General features: G+C 52.0%; 2 protein-coding genes across 3 annotated transcripts; both read left to right on the top strand.

Moving 5' to 3' along the window:
- Positions 1-62: 62 nt before the first annotated feature.
- BAIAP2L2 (BAR/IMD domain containing adaptor protein 2 like 2) lies at positions 63-11,864 on the top strand. Of its 2 annotated transcripts, none has more exons than XM_063395883.1 (13): positions 63-1,657; positions 1,932-2,018; positions 3,087-3,148; positions 3,437-3,508; positions 4,098-4,214; positions 4,583-4,729; positions 5,182-5,334; positions 5,779-5,920; positions 6,741-6,951; positions 7,876-7,947; positions 8,271-8,451; positions 10,236-10,276; positions 11,110-11,864. In XM_063395883.1, the coding sequence occupies exons 2-13, from the start codon at positions 2,012-2,014 to the stop codon at positions 11,183-11,185; spliced, it is 1,281 nt and encodes a 426-aa protein (XP_063251953.1). In that variant the 5' UTR covers positions 63-1,657; positions 1,932-2,011; the 3' UTR covers positions 11,186-11,864. The 2 variants fall into 2 exon arrangements, with proteins under 2 accessions (XP_063251953.1, XP_063251952.1); XM_063395882.1 differs by having other exon boundaries at positions 64-1,657; positions 6,726-6,951.
- Positions 11,865-16,293: 4,429 nt separating this feature from the next.
- Positions 16,294-21,428, top strand: SLC16A8 (solute carrier family 16 member 8). The gene is made up of 4 exons (XM_063394892.1): positions 16,294-16,522; positions 17,012-17,155; positions 17,697-18,560; positions 20,685-21,428. Exons 1-4 carry the CDS (start codon positions 16,294-16,296, stop codon positions 21,074-21,076), a joined length of 1,629 nt encoding a protein of 542 aa, XP_063250962.1. The 3' UTR covers positions 21,077-21,428.
- Positions 21,429-22,207: the final 779 nt, after the last annotated feature.

Here is a 22,207-nt window from a genome sequence, read left to right as displayed (position 1 = left end):
ACTGACAATGGGAGTGGGAGCGAGGCTAAGAGCCAGAGGGCTGAAGCCTGGGGTGGGGGAGTGGGCAGGGGAGAGCTGAAATTTGTGTAGAGCTTTCCTTGAGTTCCCCCCTGCCTGCTGCTCTTTGCTGCCTGTGATCACAAGCTGATAGGGATCTCCTGACTTGCGAGGTGCCTGCGTGAGAGAGACCTGAAGATGCCTGATAGTGAGGCTGAGCAAGCCACATTGGAGCGGCAGCAGTTCCAGAGGCAGCGAGCCATAAGGCAGTGACTCAGGCATGTGGCCAGTGCTGCAGGTGTCAGGACAGGCAGAGCTGAGTACCAAGCTGGCAATCAATAATGCAGAGAGGCAGTCACATGTCCTTGCTGGCTGTTGCAGTATTCCTCTCTCCCTCAGAGTCTGGTTACTTCCAGAGATCAAGTTCCAGCCTCTCGGCTGGTGAATTATTAAACTCCATCACTGCTCCCTTTGTACCACATCTGTGTCTTCCTGCTGTCCTTCCTTGGTGACAGACTCTTTCCATCCCACTGGCTGTGCAGAAGCAGAGTTCTTCCAGGCCAGAATAGCACTTTGTATTCTCCTTTGCTCCTTGCTTCTCTGTGGGAGACTGAAAGACTCCAGAGATGGATCTGTCCTACAGATCCACAATCTCCATCTATAAGGTGAGTATGGGCATCTAAGGCTGCTCCTGACTGTATGGGAGACAGGTGGGTGGGAGATGAGTGTTTGCTGCCAAAGGCTCCTTTGCGTGGACAGCTGAGGGCTGAATCTGTTCCCAGGCTGTACTGCAGCAGCTCCTGTGGGTTCAGGGCTGTGCTTGGGAGCAGGAGAGGGCAGTGTGGGTCCTAAGGGCAGATTTGGGAAGGAACTGGGCAGCCAGGGTGGTTTGGACATGGAGCATGAAGGGTGATACACCTTGGCTGCTGGCAGGAAGATGTTCAGTTGGCCGTTTTGCCACTCCCTTGAAAGAGTCTCTCATCTCATAAATGCTTCCCTATACATCAGTCCTGAACCAAGGGGGGGAAGGGCTGACAGAAGTGGGGAGTTGCTTATTCCAGTCTCTGGTCTTCTCTGTAGTCAATGGACACCTTTGATAATTGCAAATAAAAGCAGAGAAGCTAGTTGTCCATCTCTTCTCTTACTAAGCTGCTGAGTCTGGCAGTGCACCATGTCCTGGCCAGGGAAGGGTTGTGTTCATGCCTGGATGATAAGCAATGGCCCTCTGGCTGGCTGTGGGGTGAGGGAAAAGGCTGCTCAGATCCCCTTGCAGTTACTCCCCTGCCTGCAGTGGGTGTGGACCCTTGGGAGAAAGCCATCTTCATTTAGGCAACCACTTGGCTCTGCAGTGGGCTACCTTGGCCTCTGGCATGGCTCCTCTCCTGGCTGGCTTGGGAAGACTAAGGGCAGCTGGAGTTGCCAGCCAGTCCCAATGCAGGGAGCTGGCTGTGCTTGGCTGTACATTGCCTCCATTCCAGTGCTCCAGAGGGGGCTCTCAGCCAAACAACAGCACAGGGTCCTTGATCTGCTGAGGTCTCTGGGCATGAGGAAGAATGGTTTTAACGTGCTCCTGCCTGGCCACAGAGTATCCTGGAGCAGTTCAACCCTGCGCTGGAGAACCTGGTGTACCTGGGGAACAACTACCTGCGTGCCTTCCATGGTGAGTGGGCTCCCACAGCCAGGGCTCTGGATCACAGTGTTGCATCCAGCCTGGGCATCCCCTACCCCCTCACCCAGGACAAGGGTGCTGGTCTGCCACCTCTGATGTGTCCTGAGCTGCACTCTTCAGCTCCAGAACCCACTGCTGATGGGGAGAGACGGGGTGCCTATATAGGCAAAGTACCAGGAGGTGGCTGTTCTGTGTGCTGCTTGCTGGAGCTGGTGATGCTGGGAAGGCAGGCCAGACCCTTACCCCCCCTCTCCTCTCCCCACAGCATTATCCAAAGCAGCTGAAGTGTATTTTAAGGCTATTGAGAAGATTGGGGAGCAAGCACTGCAGAGTTCCACCTCACACATGCTCGGTAAGGCTCTCCTGCACATCATCTCTCCTGTGGTGAGCCACAGTTATGATTTTTTTACCTTCTCCCTTAGTTGGTCCATTTTCAGGTACTGGGGCAAGAAAGACAGCTCCTCTAAATGTCTCTCTGTACCAGGCCCTGTCCAGGTGGTGACAGTCAAATTTACTGTGTGTCCTTGAGTATTTCTCACAGTCCCAGCACTCTTTCCTGTATCTCTCTGAGATCAGTGAGTGAGCTCAGCTCCTGTGATGGACCTCCAGTGATGGACCTCTCACAGAAACCAGTCCCTGTTGGGGCATCCTGCCCCAAGAGAAGACATTTTCATCACGGAGGAAGCATTTTTCTCCTTCTTGGAGGTGTGAGAGAAAAGCCAGGGAGCATGCATTGACAACAACTGATGAGGTTTTTCCTCCTGAGCCTGCAAGCCGCTGGAATGGCAGCTTAGGGCTGAGGGACTCATACTCAGCAGTGTAAATAACTGCAGCCTGCTTGTGACTGCTGAAAATGTGGTCAGAGAACGGCTTCTCCACTGCTAAACATTTTACAATAAAGCTTCTAGCAGATGTGCCCCTTCTGCAGACTCTTTTTGTCATCTGCACCTCCCAGCTAGCTCCTCTGCTCCCTGTCATCAGTCTCTTCCTTTCCTGGTTTCATAATGCCAACACTGGTGAAGTGGGACCATGCACAGCATTGGAGCTTCCTTCCCATAGGACAGCCAGAAATCTGCACCACAGCAGGGAAGCCAGTTGGGTCAGAAATGGGGCCTGTAGGGGCTGTGGCAGAGCAGAAACCTAGCAGTCAGAGCCCATGGCAGAGGCGAGGCTGCCTGCTGACACCTGGGGCTGTAGCAGAGCACTGGTCCAGCAGCCATGTGGGCTGTGGTAGCCCTACATTAGCAGTGCCAGGGAAGGAAGGCTGCCGGGGTGCAGAGAGCAGTGCTTTGTGATAGCTCTTGGACTTTCACAGCTGTGTATCATCAGCCAGAGCTGCATGCTGCTGGTCTGCCTCCTTGGGTGCACGAGAAAATAGCCACAGGACTTTTTCACCTTCTCCTGTCTTTTTTCCCCAAAGGTGAAATTCTGATGCAGATGTCTGACACACAGAGACTACTGAGCTCTGATTTGGAAGTTGTGGTGAGTGGTCTTCCCAAGGGCTGGCAGAGGTCGAGAATGAAGTGATTTCCTTAAATACAGCTTATCAGCATTTACCATATTCACCCTATCAGCTGCCCTCACACATGCCTGCAGACAGCTGCCTGCCTCCCTGCTGCACGTGGCAGAGGAGGGTTACAGGGCTGGCATGCCCAGAGCCCAGCTGTGAGTTACTTGCTCAGCATGTTTTATGAGCCACCCCTTATCACACTGCATGCAACATCCCATATGCTGAAGGGATAAAGGTGATGGCTCCTTCGCCTCTTTCAGGCTCAGACTTTCCATGTGGACCTGTTGCAGCACATGGAGAAGAACAGCAAAATGGATGTGCAGTTTATCAGTGTAAGTGATGAACTCCCTTCTCCTCCTCAGCTCTCTTGTTTCCCTCTCTCCTTCACCCAAGGGTTTTTGCTTCAACACTTGCGGTGTTTCTGTGATTCTTCTCAGCAGGAGATAGGGGGTCTTACCTTCTCCCATCATGGAACTCCCCTTGTTCATCTGATGATGGAGAGCTAGAGGGCAGGTGGCTGGTCTCTGTGCAGTGGAACTTGCCAAATGCTTCAGTGGGACTGAGAGATTCAGCATTCCAAAAGCAGAGTTTCCAGCTTCCCTAAACCACACTCTGTGGGTCCTGTGCTGCCATGGCCCAGCTGGCCATGCTGGTGGGTAGGTGTCCCAGAGGAAGACAGAGGGACCTAGTGCTGGGGAAGCTGGGTGCCAGTCCTTGCTCCTGAAAACTAGAGGTTCATCAGCACTCTTGGGCCATTTAAAATGAAAAGAAAGGCAAGGAAAGACATTTTATACGAGGTGCAGGTGAAGCCTGATTGCAGGTGGACTCAGATGTCCAACCACCCATCAGAGCAGGAACCTTTCTGCCTCAGAGTATGGGTGGGTCTCTGGTTCCTTTCTGAGCCCGTTTTCTCCCTGGCAGGAAAGCCAGAAGCAGTATGAGCTGGAGTACCAGCGAAGAGCCACCAACCTGGATAAGTGCATGGCAGAGTTGTGGAGAATGGAGAGGGCTCGTGACAAAAATGCCCGGGAGATGAAGGTAAGCAGTGATTGCAGAAAGGGGAGTTGGTAATAAGAACTGGATGATTTCTTGGGAGCCAGGGCTGATTTCTCAGCAGCCTTAGACAAGGGGTTGCCCCAATGTTCAAAAGGCAGCAGGCGTATCTGGAAAGTAGGAAACTCCTATTCTACAGGGTGCCACTGACCTGTGGTACTCATTCCTGCTAAGCCCTTTCCTCATTGAAGAACTCTTAGGAAGCAAGGACTTAATCCTCGGCACTCTGCTCTAGCTGCTCCAGCACTGCAAGTGGACTGGGAAGCTGATAGACATGATGACCAACCCTTCCCCTGAGTTCACTCTGCTGGATTTTCACTGATCACTTCCTCCCTTTCTTCCCTGTGACACAGGAGAATGTGATTCGACTGCGTTCGGAGATGCAGGTGTTTGTCTCTGAGAGCCAGAGGGAGGCTGAGCTGGAGGAGAAACGCCGCTACCGCTTCCTGGCTGAAAAGCACCAGATGCTCTACAACACTCTCCTCCAGTTTTACAGCAGGGTACAGCCTGGGGAGCAGAGCTGGGGGAGCAGACACCAGGGCTGGAGGGGAAGCATGCAGGCAGGAGGGAGCCAGGTCTGGTCCATCCCCTAGGTGAAGGATACATGATCTGGGCAGGAAACTATTTTGTTTCTTTCTGTGAGGTTCAAGCTGGCTGTACTAGGAGAGGAGAACATGCCAGGGACTAAGGGTGGTGCTGGCATGGGGTTAGTTGGGTATGTGAGTGATGGATGAGGGAAAGGTGCTGTAGGTGTTTATAGCAGGGTTTTTGGTACCAGGGAATCTCTGCTGGAGGGTGCCATCCAGAAAGTTCCTGCCTACAGGGAGCTGTTTGGCCATTCCCACAAGCCTAAATGTGGGAGAATTTGGTCTCTAATGTATGTGTAAGCCCTAAGCTTCTTCTGTAGCTGGTCTGCCCTGTCCATCACTCCCTTTTCTCTCTCTCTCCCCAGGCTCGGGGCATGATCCAGACCAAGGTACCACGGTGGAAGGAGCAGCTGGAGGCCAGCCGTAACCCCTCAAACAGCCACGCACAGGGGCTGCTCTCAGCCTCCCATGGCCAGGGGTATCCATCAGGACGGCTCATACCCACACATCTCGAGATGGTGAGGAGCCCATAGAGAGCTTCACCTTGTTTGGTGAAATACTGGAACAGGTACCCCAGAGAGGTGGTGGATGACCCATCCCTGGAAGCATCCAAGGTCAGGTTGAACTGAGCTGTGAGAAACTTGATCTGGTTAAAGACATCCCTGCTCATTGCAGGCAGTTGGACTAGATGACCTTTAAAGGTTCCTTCCAACCCAAAATATTCAATGGTTCTTTGGTGGTGAGGCTGCAGGGCAAGGTTAGTCCTTGGCCAGCCATGGTGCTTGCTGCCTTGCCCAGCTCCAGTGGCCTTTTCTGGCCAAAAGGAAGAGTAGCCTGTGTGTGGGCTGCAATGGAGGAATGTGCTGAGTTTGGCTTTCTAAAAAGGCTGCGTATGTCTCGGAGCATCTCCTGCCTAGCACAGCCTTTATGGATGTGTGTTCAGCCCCCTTTCTTTCCAACAGCCCCAGAGACCCCTTGGGGACTTTGCTTCTTCTGTGACTGGAAGTAGATCCAGCATCTTCTCTCCGGACCCTCCAGAAATGAGAATGTCTCCTCAGCCAGAGTCTCCCAGGCGGCCACTGCGGAGGACACCATCAGCAGCCAGTATGACCCATATCTGGGAGCAGTGCTGTGGGGAGACACGGGTTTGAGCTCCCTGAGAAGAGGGCTGGGTTTGGGAAGGGATCAACACTCTATCAGACCACCAGACCTCAGATATATTCCTGGGCATGGTGAGAGGACAGTGCCTATGGGAGCTGTAGAGAGCGAGGCTGAAGTAGAAGGTGAGCTCAGCCTTCAGGCCAGAGTCCATCCAGGGCAAGGCCAGGCTGTCTGAGGTGGGGAACCTACAAATATGCAACTTTCAAGGCTCCTTGAACTACAAGAACTGATTCTTGCTAGAATTCTCATTTTAATAAAGCACCTTCTCTCATACTATCAGATTAAATATTAGCTTCCCATATGAAACCCAGCCACTTAACCCATGATGCACCTGCTTTTCCTTCCTGAGAAATTTCAGCTTTAAGTTTTTAAAAGAAGTAAAAAAGGACAGGGAAAGAGAGAAATTACCCAAATTATCAGAAGCTCCAACAGGTCAGGAAGAGGACTGTCAGGCAGGGAAGGCATCAGCCAGGGCATGCAGTGCCTATGCTCTAGGCATTTGGCCAAAGAGGACACAGTGCAAAACCAATGTGTTTGTCTTGTAATCTAACAAATGTAATTGTCTCCTGCAGGATGCTTGTTCTGATTTTCACATGCTATGCTTTGCTCTCTCCCTGAAAGGCCATCTGCTCCTCCACTAGAGTAATTACTTGACTGGGAAAGCACTGGTCCTTTTCAGTGTGGGGCAGGGTGGATCTTGCAGGAGGATGCCAGATTCCAGCCAGGCCCTTGGGATGCTTCCCCACAGGTTTGCTCCCTACAGGCCGGGTGTCCCGCTCAGGTTCCTTTGGCGAAGCCAGCAGTGGCAGCGAGGGCAGAAAGAGGAGTGGCACAACAAGAGTTCAGGCCATTGTGCCCCACACGACGGGTGCCAACCGGACCCTGCTGCAGTTTGAACCCGGGGATGTCATCACGGTGCTGATGCTGGAGGCGCAGAATGGCTGGCTCTATGGCAAACTGGAGGGCTCATCCACGTATGTGACTGCTGCTGTAAATTGGCCAGATGCAGGCTTGTGGGGTCTGGAGCTGGAAGGGTTAAGCCCAAAATTATCACCTCCCCTTGCCACCTGATGTTACCTGGGCACTGTGTCCCACCGTCTCAGAGGGACAACACTATGTCTTCAGTGATGGGGGCTCTCCGTGGCAAGAAGATACAGTGTTGAAGGGCTGACATGGATGGGCTGCCTGAGAAATCTCCAGGGGCTTTGGGTAGAAGAGCCAGGGATGCAGTGGCTCCTGGCTTGCATGACTGAGTGATTCCTGTCATGGGATCCAGCTCAGGGCCATGAACTGCTGGAGTTACCTGAGAGGCCTGCCTGTTTCTTAGCTCAGGCTGCAGCTGCTGCCACAGCCTCCAGCACAGGCAGGGCATGGAAATTGCTGCACCCAGCACTTACTGAATTACTCCCTGTGGCACTGCCAGCTAACATCTCTGTGTAAAGCCTGCCTTGTTCCACATAGGATGTGGTCTGCAGGAATGCTCACAGATGTGAGATGAACAAAAGCAGCACCTTTCTTTGGGCGGCTGTTTCTGGAGTGGAGCTGCTGTAAAATCCCTGGACTAGTTTTCCACAGCTTCCTTGTGACTGCAGTTAGTTGAAGTGTCTCTTGCTGGATTGCACCAACATTACTCCCAGGAGCACAGGTTTTGCACAGCTCCTGAGATAAGCAGGTCCTGCTCCAAGCTCAAGGTCTGTCCCATGATAACCCCTGTTCCCCACCCATGGGTGAAAGAAGTGCAGGAACTCTGTCACATATGGTAGTGGCAAATGTGGCTTGATTGATGTGTGGGATGGGTGCATGGGATGGGTGCAGATTGGAAGTGTTTGGCAACTGGATCTGAAGAATCACACACCATGGTTGCCTGGAGCTCATTTGTCTCTCTTCCTGTGTCCTAGGTGTGGCTGGTTCCCTGAAGCTTATGTCAAGCCTTTGGAGAATACGAGGGAGATGGAGGAGCCAGACACCAGGTAAAAGGATAGCAATTGACCAGGCAGGAGCTTCTGGTGCACCACAAATGCCAGTGGGGTAATTGTTTAGACTGTGGCCCATGGAGAGCTGCAGGGCTCCCATGCTGGAGAAGCAGCCAAGAGCCTCATTGTGCCCTGGGGTCTTGCAGGCTTCCCTAGGCAGCTCCATAATATGTGCAATGTCATCTCAAAGGTTCTTGCAACTGAGCCAGTCCAAGACACATGTATTTCCTCCAGAGACATCTCATGTTGTGCTAGCACCTGTGCTGCTCCCTGATCCTTGCTCTTTGACTCCCACTTCACTGTCTTCTCTTTTTGCTCAGGTCCTTCCCACTGCGAAGCAGCCACAGTATGGATGACATCCTGGACCGTCCCAGCACTCCATCCTCCAGCAATTACTGGCCTGCTGCTGCCCAGCCCAGCGTGCCGAACCCACCTTCCCTCTCAGTGGGTGCCAGCAGTCACCAGAGTGGGGTGGTCGCCCCAGTCAATTCTGTCTCCAAGGTGAGTGCAGGAGCAGTGGCTGGCGGGTGTGCGTGAAGTGGGCCACATCTGATTTTCATCCTCCAAGGCACACTTTTTCTGCTTTGGCCAGAAGAGACATAAAATTACCTTTCTGATGTTGGTGAAGGGACCTGCTGATTTCCTGAGCCTTGTTAGCACCAGTCTTTCTCACCTAGTCTGTTCCCATGCCACCTTGTCAGATGACCCCTGCCAGTCTTCCAGTTGTGTGCAGATCCTCTGTGCCTGGCTTTGTTCCCCAGGGGACTGCTTGCCCCTGCCCTTCTCATTTCTCTCTCTTTTTGCTCACCAGGGACCCTTCAGTTCAGTCCTTTTCTCCATGACCTCCCAGCCTGATTTCTGGTGGCTTCAGGGCAGCACTTCTTTCTGCTAATAGTAGGACCATGGAGTGACCAGGCTGGTCTGGGAGTGGGTGACCAGCTAACAGAGATGCCATCCTTCTTCTCCCTTCAGAGAATGGAGAGGAGTTTCATAGGATTCCTCTTTTAAATTCAGATGAGGGTTGGCCTAAAGTCACAGCTTGGGTGGGGAAAAGCTGGGAGCAAAGGCAGAGGACACAGCTATTTTTGAGAACCTTAGAACAAGTTGTGTGGCTTATGGATGACATACTGAGAAAGAAGTCCTCCATTTACTGCTTCCAGCAGTAGGGAATTGACAGGGGAGAACCAAGTTAAAGGTGAGGATCTGGGGCAGGAAAGAACAGTGCTGCTCATGGGGCATTACTTGCTCAGTCTCACAGAGGGCTGGAAAACTTTTTCCATGGTCACTGGTTCCAGGCCAGTGCAAGGTTGCAAGCAATTGGATGTCTCAAAGAACTGAAAACCATAATATTTAATTACTCTTTCTTTCCCCCTTTATGTCCTGCTCTGTGGTTTCAGGTAACCTCAGGCTGCACAACACAGGGGAACAGCCTCTGCAGCCTTTCTGTCCCTCTGGGTCACTGGATTTTCATCCTGTGCCAGGGCTAGGGTGTAGAGATAGACTTGGGATTGAGTCATGAATTGTGTGCAGCATTTGGAGTAGCATGGAAGAGTGTGGAACCTCACTAGAAAGGAGGGAAGGACTAATTTGAAAAGACTTGCTTTAGATGTATGCCCAAGACATCTCCCAGCTGAGCCACAAACAAATGGGTGTGACTTCCCAATTGGATCCCAGGTAGCCACGTGTGGCTTTCTTGTCTGCCACCAGAGTGCTTTAGCAGATCAGTTGTCACTGATCCTTCACTATCTACTGGCCAAGAATAAAGGCCACAGGGTCTAGATTCAACTTTGTCCATCAGGTTTGTCCACTTCTAAGTGACACCTGGAGTTCCCCATGGATGCAGGAAGCACGTGAGGGTATGGACGACAGATTTTTTGTCAGGATGTGTGGGCAATATGAGGGGGCATCTCTGGCTGTGCTGGAGGGTGAAATGTAGCTCAGACTGTCACTGTTTGCTGTGCTCTACCGATATGACATTTTGGGGATCTGAGTAATCTCCTTTCTTCCCCAAAACAAAGGAAGATGTCCTAGGGGAGTAAGGAACCTGCAGTGTAGGAACAACCCCTCACAACAAAATTCAGGATATTATCTAAAGTGGGGAATTTGTGGAGTTTTGCAAAGCTGGAATGAATAAGGAGTCAGAGCCCTGTTAAGAGGACTTGTGCTCCTAACTCATCTAAGTGTTTTGTGAAATCTTCTTCCATGTGTGCGGTGTTTCCTGCCCTACTTTTTTCTCTCCATTCCCCACTCCAAATTTCTCACTGCTGCTTTTCTTCTCACTGCAGAAATCAGGAGTATCTGACCAGCCCCCTGAACTCTTCCCACGGTGAGTAAGATGTGGAACTCTGCTCTTGAATCATCTGACAGAGGGGAGTATTATTACAATGCTATTATTATTTAATCTTTTATCAAATTTATTTAATCATTTATCAAATGTGGGAGGAAAAAGGAAGTGTCTGGGGAAAAGAAATGCACAGCCTACCTTCCAAGACAGGAGGCAGAGGTGGTCCATTCTGGCCTCTGCTGACTGGCAAGGTCCTATCCTGACTCAGATAAAATGAGGTAGGACCTGAACACATGTCCAGACCTGCATGTTCCTTCCCATCCATCCTGGAAGGGTCACAATAGCAGCACACAGCCTGAGTGTGGAGCTACATGATTGGGCATCTCTGCCTGCTTGGAAAGGGCTGAGGCATAAAAGGATGTGGCTTTGAGTCCTGATGAGTCAGGTCTGTGGAGATGAGATTTGCCATAAACCCCTGGTTTTCATCCCCCTGCAGCTGGGTTGGAGTCTCTGTTTTTCTGGTGTGGTGCTGTGGCCTTTTTCTGCTCCCCAGCTCCTTGCTTGGAGGGTCAGTGTACACTCTACAAGTGTAGATTGCTATCATGAGGGACAGCCATGTGCTAGTGTCCCTTCTTCATCCTTTGGAAGAGGGAGGGTGAGAAGCCCTTAGGAGAGCCCAAGGGGAACCACATGGGAATGTGCAGCAGAGTGTGTTAAGGATGGAGAGAACACAATCAGGAATGAGCTTTACCATGCTCTTCTCCTTGGCATGGAGGGGATTCCAACAGGAATAAGTAGCATTTGCTTAGTCACAGAGATCCCTGCATGGCATTTTCAGACTTTCTGATAGCTGCCTGTTTCCTTTCCCATTCCAGAGGCACCAACCCCTTTGCCACAGTCAAGCTGCGCCCCACAGTCACCAACGACCGCTCAGCACCCATCATCCGGTGAAACAGGGCTGTGAGCAGTGAAGAATTTCAGCAGATAATAAGGAGGAGGAGTGATAATGCAGTGACCAGCTGGGCAGCAACCTAGTGCTACCACTCATGGATTGAACTCTCTTTTCTCCTCTCATACCTCTGGGACAATGGGACCCATCTCACCTGGGTGTCAGGTGTGCTTTAGCCAGAAGCTGCCCTTACTGGACTGATCCCTGCTCCCCTCCCCTTGTGGTGTTACTGTACTTGAGTGGGAGGGAGCAGTCTGGTGTTATTGGTGCTGGTGGCCTGGGAGAGGGGATGGTGCAGGAGGTGGAGGTGGGGCTGGCTAAGATCATCTGCAGCCAGGGCAGTGCTGTTGGGGTGCTGAAGGTGAAGCTTTGCTATCCTTGCTGTGAGCAGAGAAGAACTGTCACCAAACAGTTAATTTGCCACCAGAACAAACCCCAAAAGGGAAGGCTACAAGAAGGCTTCCAGTGATGTCGTACAGCTGACAGGGTCTGGTCTTGACCCCTTCAACAACTGCATCCATTTGTAGCAGCACCTGCCCCTTCTTACCCCAGGTGCAGCCTCGTATCTTGCTGGGCAGTGCTGGGGCAAGGCAGGGGCCAGTGACAATGTCCAGCACCACTGCCTTGTTCCTTCATGTACTGTCCTGTGGAAAATATATGGGGTTTTAAAAATAAAATGGAGAATGCATCTTCTGTGTCCACTTCAGTAGCTGGGACATCAAGTCAGTTACAGGAAGCAAGGGGAGGAGGACAGGTGCTCCCCACCAGCACTGGGGCCATGAGGGCTTCCCACAGTTGTGGTGTTGGATGCCGTGAGTCCAGATGGGGCAGCCACCAGCCCAGGGGTCTGGGATGGATGTGGAGGGCACCAGGAGGCTGCCCTCCCCATTGTTGGCTGCCCCTGAGTACCCCTGTCTGTCCTGTTGCTGGAGGGCAGTGAGGACCTGTGGCTGTTTTCTCCTCACCCACCTCTGGAACATGTGCCCCTGGGCACCCCAGGACTGCTCAGTACAGGGGAAAAACATTCCCCTAGGGCCTGTGAGAGCCTTGCCAATCTGGAAATACCTTATGTGTGCTGGGGGAGCCCTCACGGGAGAGGCAGTGTGAGTGATGGCTAGGGCTTAGCTGATTAGCCTTATTAATAGACATTAAACCCTGGCTGTGAGTGTGGCCAAGCCCCCACAGCCCCCGTGCTGCTGAGAGGCTTCAGGGGTTTACAGCCCAGGCCTTTTCCTCCCCAAAACACCATGTGGACTGAGCCCCAGCTCCCTCTCTGGAAGTAAAAGTGTTCCCCCACGTGCAGCTAGAGAGACTGGCTTGTCCCCAGCACCTGCCAGACCTCCTTCTGTGAATCATCCACTGGGGAGGTTGTTTTTGAGAGGGGGTTATTGAGTGCCTGGAGTAAGCAGGATCTGGTAGTTTGAGCCACAGCTGGCAGTGACTCCTTGGCTGCTCCACCTTGTCTCACTTCTCTGCTGGGCATGTGCCCTGCAAAACCATGCCACTTTTTCTCCATTGTGGCTGGCAGCTGAGGAAGATTCAAAAGCAGCTGCTTCACCTATTTTGCCCCTTACTGAATCAGGGGCACGTGGTGTCCTCCTCCACTGCCTCCCTCCCCCGCATCTTGCTATCCCCAGCGCCCAACACCCTCACCCTTACCCCGCTTCTTCCTGTCTTGATCCCTCCAACTGAATCTATCCCTGCTAGCCTGCCCTGCTCTGCTGGGGAAAACGCAAGGAGTCCCTGGGCAGCGGGATTACCGGGGGATTCGGGCTGTGGCAGGCGGCCACCTCATCCCCATTGGCTGGAAAAGCCTCTTAAAAGTGGAGAAGTGCTTTCTGCCCGCTCAGCACCCGCTGGGTCTCTGCCGACCTGAAACCATAAGCAGCTCCTGACCCACATCCACACTGGGACTGCTGTGGGACACTACTTGCACCCACAGGAGGCAAGAGGGTACCCCACACAGCGTGTCCCCCCAGATCTGCCACAGACAGCTTTGCTGTGCATCACTGAAACTGGACGGAAGCAAGCTGAGAGGGGGATTAGCTGTCTTGTGAGGACATAGCTGCACCAAAGGAAGAAGCAGAGCACAAGTCACTGCTTGACAGGTGCTAGATTTCTGCAGGCATTGTCCTGTGCCTACCATGGAGAAAAGATCCAGCAGGACCATCTAACCAGCACCCTCATCCACAGTCAGGAAGTGCCAGCCAGTGGGAGAAGGAAGCACTGTTGACGGATCTGCGCAGCCCTCAGCTTGTTCTTGGGAGGTCATCGCTTCATTGTACAGGTCAGTGGTGTGAAGGCATGCTTGCATCCTTGCTCCAGCAGCAGATATGACAATTCATCCCAGGCCTGCACTCATTTAATTCTCTAACAAGTGCTTTCCCAGGGGGTTGTCTGTGGGTTGGAGAGGCTAGTGGCATGAGTCGTGGCCCTTGCACTCAATAAAGAGGCTCCCCACCCCATCTGTACTGCGTGGAGGCACTAAGAGCATTTATGTGGACCCTTGTGGGTGCAGCTTGTCTGGCTCAGTGGGGATTTTCTGGGCATTATCCAGCACTGGCTGCACTGTGCTCTGTGTGCATCCAGGGACTGGCAGCCACAGCTGAACCTGCTGTGGTCTTCACCCTTCCAGCCTGGGCTTGTGCCTCCTGGTGTCAGCGCAAGTCTGCTTGCAGCCACCTGCAGCAAGTTCTGTGGCAGTGCCTGCTCTGGCCCACCTTCCTGTGATGCACAGGGAAGGGCAGATGCCCATGCTGGTGAGCTTTTAGGTGCATGTGAACTCACACATGGTGTTTTTACCTGTGAATAAAGCTCCTTAACTGAGGACAAAATTATAGTGAGTTGCAGAGTGTGCAAAGACAGGTCCAGGGTATGTGGTGTGACCGCTGCCTGCAGTTGTGGGCAGACAAGCATGTGTGTCATGGTGTCAGGAACAAGGCAGCCCTGAACTGCCTGGCTCACAGCTGGGATAAATTTCAGCAGAGGTGTACTATGGCATATTGGCCTTGGAGACATCTCCACAGGTGAGCTCCGCTGCTGCACCCCACTGTTTTCAGCCAACATCTGGCTGCAGGCAGGTAAAAGTGCTTCCAGGCTTTGCTATACGGTTCTGTAGCACTGAGCAACTGGCTCCTGAAGAGGTACCCTCCAGAGCCAATCTCAAACAAGTACTCACAGATATTTGTCCAACGTGCTCTTCAAAATCAGATGCCATGGGCTCATCACTGACAGGCGTCGCTATAAAATTTCTGAAGAACATGTCACATTTAGACAAATGTTTTCTTGCTAGGATGCTGGCAGGGAGCAGCAGGATTGAGGGAAAGATGGATTGCAACAGGTTTTATTGATTCATTTAATTTGTGGTGCAGGATGAGCTCAAGAAAAGCAAGGCTGGGAGAGGGGCTTGGATAAAAAGTCTCAGGCTATGTTTGGTGGTAGCTCTTACTTGAAGTAGCTATGTGCAGCAGATGGTACAGTGATGGAGCACCAGCACTGATTGAGAAATCACTGTGCCTTGGCAGCAGGTCACCTTTTGTACAACTGGATCTAGCTTGTCAATCAGCTGGAGCTGGCACAGGAACAGTGGGCAAAATGGCCGAAACTGAGAGAGGCTATTCAGTCTGGCTGTCAGGGTGCCAGTGATCCAGAGGGTGACTGTTGGGTAGGACCACTCTTGCCAAGTAAGGGTCCTCTGCGGTCTGCCCCAGCTTGTGCCCTCCACACTTTTATCTAAAGGATTTACACTTCTTTGACATTCAAAACAACAGCAACAGCAACTATGGGAATCAACTCACCCCCTTTGCTTGGAGGACAAGAAGAACAGGGACTTCCTTGAGAAATGCACCCAGATCCAAAATTCCCAGGTTCTAGCTATGTGTCTCACATCCATAATACAGTCCCTGTCCCCTTGGCACTCTCCAGTCCGTATGTGACTCCTGGCATCTCCCACAACTGCTGGTGCCAAGAGATAAGGACACTGCTGCCATCCTGCAGTCCTTCAACTAAGAGAGCTGAGCAGGAGAGCAGACCCTTGTTAGGAGTGGGCTGCCAGCAAGACAGTGATAGGAGACAAACTGGACCCAAAAAAGCTCAGCTCAGGCATGGAGAGTGCCTGTCTAATGTTCTTGGGAGCATCTGTAGTCTAGCTCCAGTGATGGCTTTGCTTACAGGTGTGAAGATAACCCTGGCTGGCCAAGAAACTGTGGCCAATGGTGCTGGAAGGGACTGAGACCTGGCACCTAAGGGAGAAATGAAAAACATACCCATAGCAGCCAGCTGGAGCAAAATTCCTGGGCAGCTTAAGAGCCCTGAGAGCGACTCACAAGACATCCCCTCTAATTCCCTCCTTCTCCCCACTTCAGCTTTGTTCTGGCCCCTCCGTGTATGTACAGAGCCCTAATCTCTCTGGCATGCAAATAACCACCGTTTTTTTGTGCTCTCCCCCTTCACCTATTTTGGAAATCTGGCCCCTGATGGCGGGGAGGGGAGGGAGAAGGAGAATACGATGCACTCGGGCCTCCCAGAGGAAAGCACGGAGGGCTTAATGGATCTCCTTGCCTCACTGCTGGAGATTTCTGTGGCATGGCAGGGCAGGTCCTAGAGGGCTCCCCACTGGAGCAGACAGCATGGAAGAGGCTCAAAGGCAGATTTTAGGAAGTAAAAATGGTTCACATTGCTGGTCTTTGCCTCACACCATCTGTAGGCAAGGCTGGATATGAAGCAAGGGAGGTGCTGAAGATCCTGGTGCATCTGATACAGCACCCCAGGCTCGTCTGGGAGCTGCAACATTGCTTAGCTGTGTTTGCCCAGGGGTTGTGGAGCTCTGGGCTGCCCCAGTCTCAGGGGGAGCTTCCCACCTCTGGACAGCCAAGGCATGACCTTACACCCCAAAGGAATCTCACCTTGCCTGGCAGGAACAGGATACAAACAGCAGATGTGGTCCCCCAATGAGCCTCTTAGAGATTGAAGATGGTGAGCATGGAGAAAAACCTTGTAGTAAATGTTTGTTGCACTGCTTTTCTTGTCTCTTCTTGCAGCAACAGGACGCCTTCTCTCTCCCTGTTACCCTACTTCCTCCCAGCCTGCCTTTCTATTCCTAGGTTAGAAGATGGGGAGACCTGACCCAGAAGAAGGGCAACTCCCAGCTCCTGTGAAGCCCCCGGATGGTGGCTGGGGCTGGATCGTGCTCCTTGGCTGCTTTGTGATCACTGGCTTCTCCTATGCCTTCCCAAAAGCCGTCAGTGTCTATTTCAAGGAGCTCATGAAAGATTTCCACGTGGGCTACAGTGACACAGCCTGGATCTCTTCCATCATGCTGGCCATGCTCTATGGGACAGGTGATGCTTGGACACGCTTCCCCCTCCTCATCTCACACCTTTCCCACCCTGCCATGGGTCCAGACCATGTCCCCAGGGACTCTTCTCATGCTCCCTGGCCGGGTCATGAACCATGATGCAGAATACAATTGTCCTACCACTTCTCTTCGGGAAGTGTGCTGCATCTCGTATTCCTGTTTCCTCTGCCTCAGGAGACCTCAAGGGTCACCTCACCTACATCCCAGATAACTGATACAGGGTTTGCTCCCATGGCTGAAGTGCTGTTCCTATTACACCAAGTGCCAGGGAATAGGGATCCAAAGGCAGGTCGCCACACCACCAGCCTCTCTCCATTGGCCAGACCCAAGAGATGTGTATCTAAGCAGCCAAGTAGTGAGCTCCATCATTACAGCTTCAACTTCCCTGAGTGCCCTGCTTAGGCTGCCTGCCCCTTCCCAGTTGTCCTGTCTCCTTCTGGTCACCTACTCTGTCTCCTCTACTTCCTCCTAGGACCAGTATGCAGCATCATGGTGAACCAGTTTGGCTGCCGGCCTGTGATGCTCATTGGCGGGCTGCTAGCTTCTGCTGGGATGATCCTGGCATCTTTTACCACTAATATCATTGAACTTTATCTGACAGCTGGTGTGCTGACAGGTGAGAGCGCCAGGATTTGGGGGGCAACACAGGCTTACCTGGGTTAGAGCCAAGACCATGTTGTATTTCCCTTTAGCACTGCCCTGTCTAGTATCAGGTCTCCCTCACCTATTTGCACATGCTATGGGAAGCATCTAGTCCTGAATGTTGCACATGTGAGAGATGAATCTGCTGGATCTCAACAGCCAGAGCCTGTGCTTGGGAGACAAAAGAAACCCAAGTGGTGCTCAGTGATCATGGTGACTGTGGTAGATGGCATCAGTACCCAGTGGCAGGGGAAAGAGGCAGAATTCCTGTGTAAGGCTCAGGTCCTGCCTAAGAGTGAGCACAATTAACTGATTCAAACCCACTTCAGGTGGACAGGCTGGTTTAGCCCATCTTCTGCAGGAGTAATCCACCAACATGAAGGCATAGAGGAATACATTCACCCCATCATGGGGCTTCAGGACTAGGATAGTCTGAGGGGAGTTTTCAGCTTGTTGCAAAACACACCTCATGTTCTTGCACTTGTGTCTCCCTCCTGGCTCTCACTTCCATGTAGGTCTGGGTATGGCATTGAACTTCCAGCCCTCACTGATCATGCTGGGCACCTACTTTGACAAGCGTCGGCCTCTCGCCAATGGACTGGCTGCTGCTGGGAGTCCTGTCTTCCTTTCCTCCCTCTCTCCACTGGGGCAAGTGCTACTGGAGAAGTTTGGTTGGCGAGGAGGGTTCCTTATCATGGGGGGGCTTCTGCTTAACTGCTGCACTTGTGGGGCAGTCATGAGACCCCTGGATATGGGCATGAAGAGGAAGATGGGGAAAGCTCAGGACAAATATGAAGCCAAGGAGATGTTGCCCATAGGAGGGAAGTCAGAGGAGGGAATCAGCACCACTGATGGAACCAAGAAAGGCAAGAAAGGCAAGAAGAAGCCCAAGAAAGGAAAGAAGCTTCTGGATTTTAGTATCTTCTCCAACCGAGGGTTTATCATTTACACCATTTCAAAGTTCATCCTAGTCTTGGGTCTCTTTGTGCCCCCCATATTGCTGGTCAACTATGCCAAGGACACTGGTGTACCAGACACAGAGGCCGCATTCTTGCTCTCCATCATTGGTTTCATAGACATCTTTGCCCGGCCAGCCTGTGGCATGGTGGCAGGGCTGAAGTGGGTCCGCCCTCACGTGGCATATCTGTTCAGCTTCTCCATGCTCTTCAATGGCTTGACTGACATCTGCAGTGCCAGGGCAAGCAACTACACGGGGCTGGTCATCTTCTGCGTCTTCTTTGGCATCTCCTATGGCATGGTGGGGGCACTGCAGTTCGAGGTGCTGATGGCCATCGTTGGCTCCCAGAAGTTCTCCAGCGCCATCGGGCTGGTCCTACTTATCGAGGCTTTTGCCGTGCTCATTGGCCCACCCTCTGCAGGTAGGTGTCTTGCTACAGGGGATTCATTTGGCTGTTGCTGTTGTGCAGTATTGCAGGTATCAGGCATGGACACAGCACTTGAAGAAAGACCCTATTTCTCAACTTAAATTTGCCCTAGAAGCTGAGAGCTGATCTCTGCCTTGAAATGTTGCATAGAATCATATTAAGGATAGGCTCAGACACATGTTGCAGGCAAACCTTTGAGAGTCTTCATTAGGACAAAGCAAGTGTCTCTCAATTTCTCCTTGCTGTCCATGGCCTTTTGACTGGCACTGTGAATAGTGATGGCAATTTGTTCTGATCCCAATTCCAATGCACAGGTGTTTTGCTGTCAGTCAAGTCAAAACAGTTTGTACAGTCCCCTGAGGCACTTGCTGGTAGTTTTTCTAAGAGGATTAAGACACTCACAGCTTTTCAGCCAGTCTAGTCTAGGTCACAGTCCCTGGTAAGGTCTATGCCCCACAAACAGCCCAAAAAAACAGGGTTTTGAATGGAGGTTGGTGTAGATTAATGTTAACTGTCTGATCACATGTGAGAAAGCCAAATCATTCCCAGGGCTTATTTCCAAAGTGCAGTTTCCTGATTTGCAAGGAAGAGTCCCCTGACAAGACTGGGGAAAATCCCCAGGCAGGAACCACTCTGTTGTTTCTTGCACTCCCTTTCTTCAGCTGAAACACATGGGCTAAAGCCCATCATTGAAGACCTTGGTGTGAATAGTCTTTTCCTCAGCACAAACCACCCGTTATGAGTAAAATCCACCCTCAGCAACTCCAACCAGTTCTCAAGTAAAACTTGGCAGCCAAGAGAATACCCTCTTAAATTCTAACAATAATTCTTGTCTCACTTTATAATCTGTGGGGCAGTCGGGAGTCCCAGTCCAGGGAGGGTCAAGAAATACTGTCTTGGAGGGAGATGCAGAGAGCGGAGGAGAGGGGGATTTAACAGCACCTTGCCCCAAGGTGCAAGGCACACCAGTGGGACGCTAACAAGGAACATCCCCAGACCTCCTGCCTCAGTGCAGATACAGCAGCACACAGACAGTGCAGGGTCACCGAAGAACTATGTTGGGGGCAACCAAGTCATGTCGGGGGCTGTAGGACCACCCTGGTGCAGGAGGCTTAAGTGCTCTGACAATCCTGATGGCTCGGACTGGGGAGAACAGTGCTTGGTTGGGAGAAGGGCATTGAACAAAGTGGCTTTGTTTGGTGTAATCCTCCTGAGCTGCTTCCTGCTCCGTGGGGCTGAGGGGGTTTGGCACAGGATAAGCTGCACACACACACGCGCACGCACGCACTGGGGCACGCAGGCTCCTCGCTTGCCATCCGGCTTGGCTGAACAGGGGCACATTCACCTGTGGAGGAATTCGCCACGTGCCCCCCGTGACTCCTCCAGGAGGCACCTCAGGGTATCCTGGGGCTGGTTTCAGGGCATGCATTGTAGCGCAGCAGGGACTGGGGGTCACGTGTGCATTTGGGAGCATGCAAGACCGGGATGAAGAATGCAGTTCCATGGCTGCTCCTGACAGCAGCAATGCAGCTGTTCGTGCTCCCCAGCACCAAGGACTGGGAACTCTTCCTCCATAGCCAACGCCAGTGGATTCAGAAAATATATTGAGAATATCTCTGGCACAGAAATTATCAGGTGTGGGCCAACCAAAGGGATTTCTCTGCCAAAGAGAAATTTGTTTTTCCCTTCAGAATGTTTTCCTGGCATAATAGCTTAAGAAATAGCAATGCCTCTTAAACTTTCTTTTCTGAGACTGGCCAATCCAAATCGTGAGAGGCTTTTCCCACCTTGGCAAGTAGAAGATGGCCCACCATGGAGCGGGACCTGAACATGAGGGTTGCACAATTACTTAAGCTTGTCCAAACAAGGAAAAACACCAACCATGCATTGTTACTGTACTTTCTCTGGAAGTACTGTGCGGCTCTTTCCCAGGGTGATTTTTAGATATTCAGGCTTCTTGCTCTTCCCTTGAGAAATGGGTCCTCAGCCAAATGCAGGTGTTGCCCACCTGCACTGGGCTGTCCATGCAGGAGGGAGTAGGTTGAATGTAACCATCTCATGTCTTCTCCAGCCATCTTATTTCTTCTTTAACCATCTCATTTCTTCTCCAACCATCAGGCCGCCTGGTCGATGCTCTCAAGAACTATGAGGTGATCTTCTACCTGGCGGGCTCAGAGGTTGTGCTCTCCGCTCTCTTCCTGGGTGTTGCCAGCTACTGCTGCCTGAACCGAGGGAAGAAGGAGCCTCTCCCAGAGAACAACCCTTCTGCGGGAGGTGGGAGTGACACCGAGGAAGCAGAGTCTGACGTGCAGGAAGCCGAGGAGCACAGCAGCGACAACCACCAGCCGGCCCAGAGCACTGACAATGCTGTGGTGGTGGCCAACGAGGAGGCCAACCATGTAGCAGAGGAGCAGAGAGGGGAGGGAGGCGGCTGTCCCGCAGGAGATGGGGAAGTGTTGGCACGAGACAGCTGCAACGCTGACCAGATGGTGGAGAGGGACAGTTTTTAGCCAGGGCAGAGATCAGGGATGTATAAAACTGGCCTTGTTTGCAAGCACCTCAGCATGGGAGGGTAGGTGGGATGCAGGGAGCAGAAAGCTGGGACAAAGGCAGATGTAAGAAATAAGAGGGAGAAGTATAAGAATAGCTTGTCCTTATGTACATATGTCCACAACCTACCCAGTGGTATGTCTACTTCCATCCTGTACCCATGCTGGTATAACACAGGCTCAGAGCAGCCCAAACACCAAAAAGAAAAAAAATAGTCTTCTTTTCTCACTTTCAAATCAGCCCTGGAAAAAGTCTGGTAAAGAGGCTGCCAAGGACTCTCCTTTTCCTTCTGCATTGTTACAATACAGAACACAAACAATTAGAGACTCCTTGTAATGAGATCTGGTATGCTCTGTTCTGATGTCAGTGTTTCCTTCACCCCCCTTCCACAGTCCGAATAGTGTCAGTCTCAGTGGCAGCACATTTAGGAGGTGGTGTAACTCATAGCCACCACCCAGCCACCTCCAGGGGCCACCAGCATGGGGGTAGACACCAGGCTCTCTGCAACACCTCCCTTGGGCACTGCCAAACCCAGAGGACACCAGCTCCAACCATCTCTGCCTGGCACATCTTTTGTGGATGGTAAAGCTGGGGCAATGACACCTGATGCTGCTTCCCCAAGTAGGGAAGTGCTGTGTTAGAGGCTGCTGCTGAGGTACAAGGAGAAGACACCTAAGAAAGGCTAATGCCATTAGGTGTGCAGCCCCAGTACGGAGCCTCGCTGACAGGAATAGCACCGAGCCAGCTTTATGTAGGCTCAAGTGAGTCCCGTTGATGTGTGAAGGGAACAACTTGGCCCTGTGGGGGTGGAGGTTTCAAGACAGGTAAATAACCATGTCCCAAGAGATTATCCACTGAGCAGAAATGGCACCAGACGTGCCTGTGTTTTCTCTTAAATAGAGAAAACCTCCTTACATAAAAGAATCAAAGGTAAGGCAGAAGGACAAGCCCCAGCCCCTGCGTGCCGCTAACGAGGGTGTTGGAGCACGTGGTAAGGCAAGCATGACCCCCTCACCCCCCGCTGCAGTGGTGGATTTCTAGATTCAGAGAGGACAACCTTCCCTGGCATGTTTAAACCACTTCTAATCTGC

Source organism: Prinia subflava, chromosome 4 (assembly GCF_021018805.1).
Source record: "Prinia subflava isolate CZ2003 ecotype Zambia chromosome 4, Cam_Psub_1.2, whole genome shotgun sequence".
Taxonomy (NCBI): domain Eukaryota; kingdom Metazoa; phylum Chordata; class Aves; order Passeriformes; family Cisticolidae; genus Prinia; species Prinia subflava.
Note: the sequence above shows the minus strand (reverse complement) of the source record. Positions and strands in the feature narration are given on the sequence as shown.

Bases quoted from the DNA above. Each gene is read 5' to 3' on its own strand.
- SLC16A8 (XM_063394892.1), top strand. From the start codon at position 16,294: ATGGGGAGACCTGACCCAGAAGAAGGGCAACTCCCAGCTCCTGTGAAG. The intron at 16,523-17,011 runs GTGATGCTTGGA...ACTTCCTCCTAG, and splicing joins GGCCATGCTCTATGGGACAG to GACCAGTATGCAGCATCATG. The intron at 17,156-17,696 runs GTGAGAGCGCCA...ACTTCCATGTAG, and splicing joins GACAGCTGGTGTGCTGACAG to GTCTGGGTATGGCATTGAAC.
- BAIAP2L2 (XM_063395882.1), top strand. The intron at 4,730-5,181 runs GTACAGCCTGGG...CTCTCTCCCCAG, and splicing joins TCCTCCAGTTTTACAGCAGG to GCTCGGGGCATGATCCAGAC. The intron at 10,277-11,109 runs GTGAGTAAGATG...TTCCCATTCCAG, and splicing joins CCCCCTGAACTCTTCCCACG to AGGCACCAACCCCTTTGCCA.